We start from the raw sequence: 11,998 nt of genomic DNA, 5'->3' as shown, positions 1-11,998 counted from the left end.
AGGAATAAGGTCATACCCAACAGAATCTGAGGGGGGCACTGAGGGGTACGATCCAGATGCTGGGGTGGTCTCTCCTAAGGAGGCCTCCTCCTGTGGTATGGGATGATGTTCAAAGAACTTGGAGACAAACAGCAAACTGTGAGGCAAGAACAAAACAAAAACAACCTAACTTGTGCAAAACCCAGAAGCTTCACAATGTAACACTCAAAGACCGAAAAGAACCACAACCAAACCCTCATTTAAAATGATTCCTTATACGAAAGTCTATTTAAAGGACTTAATAGCCTCTGCTGAATCTGTTCAATTAGAACACAGAGACATTTTACACCAGATCCTTAACCTACAATCAAAGATTTAAGCAAATCAATCAATAACTAAATTTCAGTAAATGTGACTGTTTGGGACATTCTTTTTTATGGTTCTTACCTTGGCAAACTCACTAATGGATTTATTTTCAATCACTATAAAACTGACTGCAATTTCACCATATAAAACCAGTGTCTCATAACATTTTTTTCACATTGAAGAGAATAAACCTGCATCTAAATCTACATCCAAACATTTAAAAAGGGCCCTAGGCATCACATAATAAAGAACCAGTTTCGATTAAGAACAATGACTGTGAACAATGAGAAGTCTGTCTGACACAGTCAAGTGCTCAGCCACACCATTCATGCTTCAAAGAAAGGATCCAGCAAAACATATGAACGGGCTGTCTGAGCTAGCAGAGAAAGAATATGAATTACACAGTCTCACAAGAACAGAAACTCCTGTATATTGTTTTCGGGCACCTCCTCTGACTTCCTGAATTTAACATAAGAAATCACTGACAGCTGTAAGCATAATAAAAGGGTCAACTTCAAAACCAATTGTGATTACTTACTCAAGTTGGTCATAATTAACACACATCAGTGGCACTTCTGTACTACAGCGCTGGTGAAATTTGTAGCCACATGTCTGGCACCGGAATCCCTGGAAAAGCAGCTTTCGACAAAAGTCGCAGAATGCTAATGTGAAGAATGTTTTTCGTACCTATATTGTCAAAAATAATCATAATTAAATACAATCTTTCTGTAAGCCTAAGATAACACTTTGTTTTTACCTCCCTCAAATACACTTATGAGCCTCTTTTTTGATGCTGGAGCTACAGTTTTATGTATCAAACATAAAAGATTGTCTGCTTTTTGAAATAGTCTTCATGCATTAAAATTCTTTCAACTGTTTATTGGAATTAATGCTTCATTTCATTAGTAGCAAGAAAAACAGCAACAAATCTGAAGCCAAACAGTGCACTATTATCATGCTAGAGAAAAACACTCAGAATTTAATTCAGATTTAATTGGATAAAAACAAAAACTGCTGAAAGATTATGTCATATTCTAATTTTTCCAAGAGCCCAGTGAGATTTCTACTCCACACTCACAGGACTGGAAATACATATATGGCTTCTATGTATGGTTACATATATAGCTGTAATTCTGACTACTGAAACGCAGAAACACTTAAAGTCACAGAAGGGTGAACATATATTATCCCCATGTTATACAGGGGAAAAATGATTTAGATTCATTTTCAAATTTAGCAGTACTTGGCATAAAACCACATTTAGTTGTATTGCTATGTGTAATAACGAAAAAATTCAGAAGGATATATATATATAAAAAAAAAAATCTGTGAAGCCTATTAGACTTTCATCTAACTAGCTATAGCCAAACTAGCTTTTTTGAGTAAAATAGTTTAAGCAGCTGGCAAATAATAATAATAAAAAAAATTCTATTTAATTAAAGGGCTTTCCTCTCAATGTGACAAACATTATTTCCAGGATTCTGCACGTAGCTAAAACAGTTCAGATAGATCCTGTTTAGCAGCTTCCATTTACTTTGTGCCTTATCAGGTCAAAACATATTTGTGCACTAGCATCACTGATGATGTCAGCACCGCTCTGGGAATAGTTAGTTCATTAGTTAATTGCTGCTGCAAAGCCAGCAGGGAGGCCGAGAATACATTTTATAGATACAGCAATACAAAAATAGTAGATTATTATTACAGCTCTGCAATGCAGTGCTGATTTAAACCCCCTACATTTATAGATTTTAGAGGGTGTATTCCATCCAAATGTAAAAGTTTACAGGGTGATCAAGTACTCTAACGTCACTTATTTCAATGACTATTCTATCTAATTCACTTAAGTTATTGTGATAAAAGCTTCTTTTGCAACCCTTACCACAGTTCACAGATACAAAATACTGACAGTTCTTCATCTGAAGGTACAGAGTTGATTAAACCCTACTCAACATTTAATAAAATAATCAGTACATACAAAATTGTGTGTCGTGAGTGGCACATTCTCCAAGACTTCCACATGCAACTCCTCGCCCGTGAGCCAGGAAATGTCCGTGTCCCAGCCAATTGGCTTCTTCTCTCTAAAGTGTAAATAAGCCTTTCATTAGCACCACTGCACAAGCGCTTGCAGATCTCCTGCTAAAGATATGAGATCAGGCAGAAAGTTGCACTGTGGGGTTTTTCCTACCCAGTCTCTACCTGCAGGAAACTTCAAAGGCAAGACATCAAGCTCAGCACATACCAAGGAAAGCACACCTTCCCTGCATGAACACAAGCTGCATGAACAAAACACACTTTTTTCAATTAGCTCCTGATTGTGGAGCTGATTCCTTGGTTCCAAGGGGACAGATTCCTTTCTGATCAAAAGGAGCTCGTAAAAGTACATGTTCCACACAAGTCCCAAAGGGATGGCTAGTTTTATGCAGTAAAATAATCTACAAAGCTGGAAACTCCTCCACTATAAGTCAAATAAAACAAAAAAGTTAACGAAACCTATTTAATACTCATTTGGTTAGCATGAGTTTGATTAGTGAGGGTTTTGCCAGCAGTCTGTAAGCCCATACTGCTCTATACTATGCCTATTTCTGAAGTGATCAAATCTTTTCCTAGGAGTTTGCCATTCTTTTTAGGCATGTTTTCAAGGTGTATATTGGTTTAGTGCAAAGCATGGTAACATCCTGAACTTTGAAAACAACTTCAACAACGTTGGATACAACTGGCCATACTGGGTAACTCCAAGATGAGATTCCAAGAATGAAAACACACAAAACACACACAAACCATACCCATCCTGTATTCTGTAAACGGCACAGCATTCTGGAATAAGACCTCTCATCATCAGAGCTTTCTTTAGGCTGTCTCGGACTGTCACTCCACATCTTGCTGGAACCTAGAGGTCAAATAAAAAAGAAACTATTTAAAACAAGTTCCAATTTACCCCTCCCAAAGCAACGCAAACATTTTGACCCTCAAATGCGAAACTCCACTTTTCATGATGCTTTACAGAACGCTAGGTAACAGTTTTTACAAAATCTTTGTTGTTCAGGGGAAAATTTTATTGGTGAAAAGCATATAAGCAATCTAGCTCAGCTAGAAGAGAGAACAAGCTCTACATTTCTATTAACATTTGGAATGAAATCTTGACCCAGCTCCAGAAGTGACTTTCCAAGTCTTTTAATCTTGAAGTAACTGGAGAAACAGAACACAGATAGCTAGTATCTGCATACTTGTATAAAAAGTTCAGGCCAAACTGCAAAATTAAGTGAGGCAACATGCCAAGTGGAATTAAAATGGAAGAACTAGCTTGGACTGCACTCAAAAACCCGTTATGATTAAATCTAAACATTTTATTTTCTAATTCGAAAATAGAAGATAAGCATGCAAAAAAGTAAAATAATTCTATCATCTTGAGTCAGGAAGAACATTACCTCTTGCTTTAACTTATATTTGCAACTCTGCAGACACTTCCTATTTGAAAAACATACTGCTCTTTTCTGTTTCACTATTTGAAAAGTTTAAATATCTAACAAGGTGGGAAGAATGGAGAAGCACATAAAAACTAGCCAAAGAATTGCAGACTATGTAAAAGTATTTTCCTTGCTTCTATCCTAGATGTAGGTCTATCTTACAGGAGTAAGTATATAAATATAATTCTCTAGGTATACCTGTATTGAGACAGTGTATAGTGCCACGCCACAAAAACAGAACAATACATAATCTGGTGATTAAGTGTAGTTAAGGTGCCGAGTATTATCCACTTACTATTCCTACAACTCAATAGTGAAAATATGTAGTACTTGAGATGATATACACAGTGGGACATCTCCTATAATCATGGACAACACCTCAAATATGAATAAAAAGAAAACCCACAGACTTAACTAACCAAAAATGTCTGTCTGAACACCTGAGACTCCACCTTGCTAGTGGCCTAAGCCAGAGCCCTCGGTAGCCACAAGCAGTCTCTTAATCAGCTCCAACTGGCTTTGGATCAGAGCCTAGTTTTTGCTCCCTCCACTTAAATTTCCATGGGTATTTAAGGGGCCTATGTCCTACTTTAGGATGACAGTGAAAAGTAGGAGTCTATTTCAAGTAGCTTTGTGAACACCACTTGAGGCCACGCTATATACTGCATTTCTAGAACTCAAACATATGCTCTCTCAGAAAAGAGCAAATCAAAGGAATATTTTACTTCACAATCTTCCTTCCATTAATATGAAAGTGCTTCTTACAGGTTATTTGTGCATTTCATCTAGTGAATGTGTAAACATTTTAAACAGAGCATTTTCTACTCTTTCCTCAGGAAAGACATTCTATAGTACATTTCTTGACAATCTTGATATTCAGCCTTTGCGTGACTTTTATGCATTCCGTTACTTCTCAATGTATCTTTTTATTGATCTAAGTAACAACTTCTCATCCAAGAATTTAATACTGTGGCTTTCAATCACATGTAGGTTATTCTTCCAGCATAAAATATTCTTATCTGTTACTAATGTCTCATTTAGGGGGAGTCTGGTAGCACTTATTATTGCCAATATCGTCAACAACTTTCCACTGTAAAACTCAGCCCTCTGCTGCTTAAGTCTACCAAATTAATTGTTCACACTGAAACCAACTGTTCATAGAGTTGTCCTGTGACCGGTATCACTCCCAACTCCTGGTGATGTGGTTAGCATAACCAGCACCTTTTAATGAGGCAAGCAACCATTCTCTGTGACCAAGGAGGTCACATATTCATTCCCTCTCCCCTCATTATCAGGCCTTGAAAGTCCTGTGAACCAAACAGACAAACCAAACAACTTCTTCTTCCCCTCCCTACCAGCCTGAAGGTTTCTGGGTGCCAAGCCGATAACTCCTTGCCAGCCTTGAAGGTCCCAGGCACCCAGGAACAACAGGTGGTGGTGATGGCCTCGTAACAGAACAGGGACGCGTAACAGCACCCAGGGCACTGCCTATAAAACCAAGCAGATACCAATCCTAAGGGGAAACTGGGACCAGAGCTGCTGCTGGAGAGTGAGACTTGCGATCCGCTGGCAGCCAGAGATGCCTCCACCATCCTCTGCTTTCTATTATATTTCTTTTATATTGGTACAGCAAATCATGCGCTAAAGATTTGACCTGCTTTGCAGAGGGCCCAAGTGATTAGAAATATGTTGGGTTGTATTATAAATTCTGTATTAAACTACTTATAAATTGAATTATATTGATAAGGCTTGTAGAAATCCTGTGCCATTCTAATAAATTCTGTGCTATACTAATCATAATATTAAAAGCTTTAATTGTAACTATGATTTGGCACCATCATCGTTCTGCCAAGGATCCCTAAAAGAATCTGTCTGTCTTCTCAGTGTGGGGTGACAAGCTCTCCCTGCCTCTGACATATATATTTACAAATACAGAGCAAATATTTTTAAGAATTTGACTAAAACCTGAGGATTTCAGAGGTGTGCTCCAACCTTCTACACACACCAGGTCCAATCATCGGCCATTTTGACAGAGCAAGCAAGGGTTCTTCAGCTCACAGCTATTTTTTCCGCTAATTACAGCTCCCACTGGACTGAGGTAGAGCCTCCACAGACACTTCAGGTCTACCTTTCCAGGAACCTCAGTCACTTCACCACCAATATCCACAGTGGAAGAAGGAATTCAGATACTGAGAGGGTGAGACAGACCAATGGGGAAAAAGGGGAATGAAGACAACCAGGTAAGTGGTTTGGCACGAAGGAGAAATGGGAGGAGAGAGGCAAGACAAACTTAAGAACTGGCCAGAAAAAACGTGTATTCCGGAGAGGGCATTGCCATCACCAGGTTGGTGGGAAACAACAAAGCAGGACAGAAGGAAGACAGACTGAAGAACTAAATGAAGCAGAGGGCAGGAAACAAAGATATGATGAACTATCATGTAGGGGAGAACTAGCTGAAACAGCTGGGAAGGCAATGGAAGCACATCCTGAACAGGAAGCTTTCATGCTGTGATTAAGAGAAAAGATAGCTCATTTGGGCAAGGAGCACCAGGCTGAAGGGAGCGCCTAGGGGAAGCATTAGAACTGATTATAGGGTGGGAGAGGTTCTAGATTAGGCAGAAAACTTCAAGGCATTAATTATTAAAATAATCTAGGGCAGTAAAATCTAGACCTGGGTGAAGGAATGGAACAGGACAAGGAGGAAAAGCCAAGCAGTAAAAGCCTGACTAACATTAAAGAAGAGGTGAACAGAAAAAGGGAATGAGCCTTGTGCTCACTGAAGACATTTTCTCCCTCCAGGAGTGATCCTCCATGAAGAGTGACAACATCCTCCAGTATCTCACGAAACAAAGATCTGCATCAGGAACTTAAAAAGTTCAAACTCTATTAACGAATTACACTGATGTAAACAATGCCACTTCAGGTGATTTTTTTTTCTTTTTAATTTTGCTGGAAACAAGATTTATGAAGTTAGAGGCTGCCTTTTAAAGACATCGATAAAGTCAGATAGGCAAGCTCTCAAAACTTGCTAAGTATCAGAATGAATGTTGCCTACACCACAAGTGTAATAAAACTATGAAAAATGTGCATTAAGCCTCTCGCTCACTTGTCATTCTCTATTCAGCATTACTATCCATGTCCCCTTCATTAAAATCCGACCATATTTACGCAACTTGTAATTAGAAATATGGATAGAACATTTATTCTCTTCACTGCCATTTGCAACAAGATCCAGCTAAAAAATGGTTAGGGAACTGTTTTAATTACTTTCAAAAATCACCAGGATCCTGAATCAGCATCACATTTAGAACATTCTCTTACAGAACTCCTGAGCAGAGAAGCAGAAGGCTGAATTAAAAGAACTAAATGCTAGAATAAATCCCTGTAGTATTGATTAATCATTTTCCTGACTGGTACAGTACGGTCTATCACCATCTGTGCATGTAACCCTTCAGCCCCCTCCTTCAGTTCCTACCAGCACCTGCTGTAAAGCAGAAATCTCATCCTGCAAAGCATTCTCTAAAACCTCTTTTTCCCCCCCATCCTCTTCTCACACACAAATTATGGCAAAATTAAAGAAATACCCTGTGCCAGAAAGTGATTTGGAAAACTCGCTCCTAAGGAAAAAAGATACCAATCAAAACAAATCTTCTTTTCGAGCTAACAGACAGCCTTCCCCAAGCAGGCGTTTCAGAACAGCTTCCTACTCCCTTCCAGCAGGAGGGAGGATGTTTGGTCCCACAGCCTGGAAGTGCAGGGAACAGGACCCCAACATGGTACAGCCTTCCGACCCACCAAGCCCCATGGCTGCCTGTCAGGAGCCTGCAGATCAAGCACTGCTGGCAGGCAGGAACCAAAGCAGGTTTATCAGTTCCATCAAGAGTTTTGACAGAATTCCCACAGAGCTCTTTATGCAAATCACATCAGCACTTTTTGACAAAATTAGTTCTCCATGAGAAAATTTGATCTCCTCCAAAATACACACCCTTGCGACTGTAATCCAGTAAACTGAACAAAGTTTATATTTTTATTGAAACAAAGAATGCCTAATATTATTTCAAACCCATTTTGCCTGCCTCCACTCATTATGTTTTGATCCCTCTGTTTTGTAAATAAAAGAATCTAAATAACATTTCACAACAGCAACCACCTAGAAATTCATACTACTGTTTCCAAACTGTGATTGCTAAGGATTTTCTTTTAAAGTTGCTTACCCACCTAATATTTGTAGACAGAAAAGGTTTAGGTGTTTATAACAATTTAAAAGTTGATTCAGGAAACCAGTTTTCAAAAGTGAAGAGCATGAAGGAGCACGGGCTATACAACACTAAGGAGCAGTACAGAAGCTGCCAATACAGACTGCAAGATGTGTTCAGTGTATAGTTTAATAATACACCAGAGAAAGCAATTTACTTGTGCATCTTCAGTCGAGCAAGCAGAGATTCAGGAAGACATCAAAACACTTGCTCAACTTTGCAAATGTGAAGTCCCAAGGAAACAAATGTAAATTATTCCAGGTTCCAAAAATTCTCAAAGCAGAGTCCTACTAACTAGACAGATTAAAAGGAACTATAGCACTTAATTTCCTCATTTCTTTTACTCATGTAAACTATTCCTATGGACAGTAAGTACTCATAACAACATTGGTGATATATATTTAGTACTGCAGCCACAAGCATTTAAACAATACATAATAAATAATTTATTTCTGCAAATCAGGTCACTCCCGATTCAGTAAGAAATTCAGGGCTACATCCCTAAATAACTCTTACATCACTTTTCTAACAGAGCAGAAACTGGCATAGTCTCAGCGAGTTAAAAATGCTTCCTTACACCAGTGCAGTTTCCAAAATTTTACAGTAATAAAGAGACTGAAGAAACTGAGAAGCACTTCAAAATCAATGTAAAGGTATTCTCTGAAAGTGGAGAGGCTGAACAGCTCTGAATGTCTACTACTATACTCCTCAAAAGTAGTTAGCTGGTTCCACTTTTTCCTCAACCCTGCACTGTAGTTCAGCTCAATTTAGCCAAGTATTATGTATGTACATAAGGTACGTGTACACATCTTCAGAGCTTCAGAAAAAGTCTACAGTTAAACAGTGTTCTGGGCATAGTAGCAAGAATATTCCAAGTAGTATGGATTTTCAAATGTCACTTCAAAGTACTGATATACTTAACACATGCGCTTTGAAAGATCACACTTCCCCCGCCCCCTCCCCATACCTGTATAACTGAAAATTGCCAATAATATGCTCACAGAATTCAGTGTGTTGGGAGATAAATAAGCTAAGCTATCTTTTTGCTAGATAGCTAGTTTTGCCGTCAACATGTTAGGTTTTCAGATAAAATCCAAACATGAGATCCACATTTAGTTTCTTATCTCAGGTATGAAAGATAAATGTTTAATCAAATCAGTCAGCCATTTTTTTTTACAGCACTAACAGATAAATTAACCCCCCCATATCAAAGACAACTTTAAGATGATAACAGAACATCACATGCTCTATAAAATGAAGAAAACTTCTTTCAGACACAGCTGTTCTGGATTTCAGGGCATGCAGCTCTCACCAGTTTCCAGGAGAAAGCAGCATTTAAGAATATATATTCTTAATGGAGCACATTAGTAAGACAAATGGGAGACAATTCCATTGCATTAAATCTTGTTTCCAAGGGAAGCTGAACAGAGTTTACCCATTTTACAAAGCTGCTACCATTTCATCAAATGCATCCTATTTAACTTGCAAAGACATCAATTATCAGCACCCACTTGCACCTCCAATGCAATTAAGGGGTACTCATTTGTAGAACACAACAGACGGATTTATGTCAATGCAAACACATTTGGTCAAGAGAATACCATCACTAAACCACACTGGATCAAACCTGCAGTGCCTAGTAAACAGCAGCCTCCACAATATCATTTTCCAAGCTTTTGAGGCACAGCTCCCAAACTGTGTTCAGAAGGGCACTGGTAACTTGGAACGTGACAGGAGACACCAGGATCACCATCTTAAAATTATAGTTAGGGAGAATACAAGCGCTAGAAGTTGTAAAGGCTGACAGTGACTCACTAATACAAAAGTTTGGAAAATACAGCTTTAGACTTCAGACAAATGCTCATCTAGAAAAATATCTGTAGGTACCATATGGGAATCAAAACCCAGGACCCTGAGGTTTCTGTGCAAGTGATGAAAAAGTCAGCTGGCTGCCCTCCACACCAAAACCCAAACACATTAGAAATTTGAGTTACAGAATGGTTTAACTAAATCTAATAGATCAGACCCAGAGCCCACTTGCGTAGTATCCTGTCTCAGATGAGCACACTCCAAATGCTTTAAAGGCAGGGGAGCAAGAAGCTACCACAGAAGGGATAGAATTCACATCCTTCTCTAAATTGTGGCAACTGATCCTGAAAACAAACAGATACTTTCGTCTCCAGGTAATATACACTTCCTCTACAAAAAAGCTTTGGTTGGTTAGTTTACTTAAACAACACAAAAAGGCATAAATTTAAATATGACTTACTAAACATGGAATTAAAATATTTCTTCTGATTATTCTCAGATTCATGACTTGTGCTAGGCAGGCATTTGATGAAATGGTGTACATCATGAGGTAAAGGAAACACACTCCAACAATATTTCCCTCTATCATTCATTATTTTCTACAGACAGACTCTCCATCTCTTAAGAAATCACTAAGCTATCCTCACTTGAGGAATACTCTTAAAAAGCAGTGATCAATGTTACCCAAGGCATTCTAGATGACAAGCAATTGATTTTATAATGGCAAGTTTTCAATATTGTTTGACTTTGCAATCTAAGACTGTGTGCCAATAAAATTGAAGTATATTAAGTTATTCTCCTTTCAACACACTCTACTTTTAATTTATCCAATATTGAGTATAGCAACTGAGCATATGGTGGGTTAACCCTGGCAGGCAGCTAAGCACAACCCAGCTGCTCACTCTCTTTGCCCCCAGTGGGATGGGGAAAGAGAACTGAAAGAACAAAAGCAAGAAAACTCCTAGATCAAGATAAAGACAATTTATTAAGTGGGGGAGGGGGTGTGTGGGGTGGGGGTGAGGGAAAAAATTTCCTAGCAATGCAGAAGCAACCACTCTCCACCAGCAGACTGATGCTCAGCCAGTCTCTGAGCAATAGCAACTCTGGAAAAACTCCCCTCCGTTTTACTGCAGAGGATGATGTTACACTGCATGAAATATCCTTGGGTCAGCTGTCCCCACTATGCCCCTCCTGAGCCTACTTGCTTGGAGAAGCAGTAGGAAACGCAAGGGCTTGACCCTGTGCAAGCTTTGCTCAGCAATAGCTAAAACACTGCTGTGTTGTTAGTGCTGTTTTGGTGACCAGCCTAAAGCACAGCACTACATGAGCTGCTTTGAAGAAAATTAGCTCCACTCATGCAAGACCCTGGTACAGTCTGCTTTAGCACTGCTGCTCACCTTGCTTCATTAAACACCTCCCAAAGACACATTCTTCAGGCTTTCCTAGACATGGAGGACTTTCTCATGGCAGCTGTGAAATCTATTTGATTGTACAACTCTTCTGATGTAATAGAATTTTGTTTGCTTATTGGCAGCCTAAAAGAGGTCTTTCATGGCTGTATTTCTTCCCAACAAAACCCGGTAATTTAGGCTCTAAGTTGATTTTGCCTTTCAGCAATAAGATAGGTAGGCCAACAGTTCTCCCTGATGATCTAAGTATTAAAAAAAAAAAAGTATCAAGTAAAATTTACTTGAAAGTAAGCTACCATTTAATTAATTCTATCAGTCTGATCATACGATGCATAAAATTCCAAAACATTCAAATACATTCAGCAAGCATCCATTGGCATATGCAACTGATACACTTGGTTTCTGCTGCATGTTTGATATGACATGAGAATTTTTAATTGTTTTTGATTAGAAAAACCTCATCATGTTAAAGTAAGTGGGTAACTAAAAGCAGGAAACCAGTTTATTCAGCCACCTGAAATTTCCTTATACTTGACAGGTGAAACTGGTAGGACAGCTTGAGTGCCTACAGAAATCCAGCGCTTACTACTCAGTAGGCTTCAGGCACAAGCTCACAGCATAAACTCCAGAAAGTAGGATACAAATCTTAATTCAAAAGAAATGTATCATGTACTAGATTTAAAACCAGAACATTTGAAGGAGCTCGGTTGTGCAC

The 11,998-nt window shown here is 38.8% G+C and overlaps 1 protein-coding gene across 2 annotated transcripts in view; it reads right to left on the bottom strand.

The window, feature by feature from the left end:
• BRAF (B-Raf proto-oncogene, serine/threonine kinase) overlaps positions 1-11,998 on the bottom strand; it is a 60,274-nt gene that overhangs the window by 30,451 nt on the left and 17,825 nt on the right. For both annotated transcript variants that reach the window (XM_010143809.1, XM_010143811.1), the window contains exons 3-6: positions 3,129-3,232; positions 2,321-2,423; positions 884-1,032; positions 17-136 (exon numbers count right to left, since the gene is read on the bottom strand). In XM_010143809.1, the coding sequence (XP_010142111.1) occupies positions 17-136; positions 884-1,032; positions 2,321-2,423; positions 3,129-3,232 (476 nt within the window). The remainder of the gene's footprint in view (positions 1-16; positions 137-883; positions 1,033-2,320; positions 2,424-3,128; positions 3,233-11,998) is intronic.

The sequence above is a fragment of the Buceros rhinoceros genome, unplaced genomic scaffold (assembly GCF_000710305.1).
Source record: "Buceros rhinoceros silvestris isolate BGI_N320 unplaced genomic scaffold, ASM71030v1 scaffold23069, whole genome shotgun sequence".
NCBI classification, from domain to species: Eukaryota; Metazoa; Chordata; class Aves; order Bucerotiformes; family Bucerotidae; genus Buceros; species Buceros rhinoceros.
Note: the sequence above shows the minus strand (reverse complement) of the source record. Positions and strands in the feature narration are given on the sequence as shown.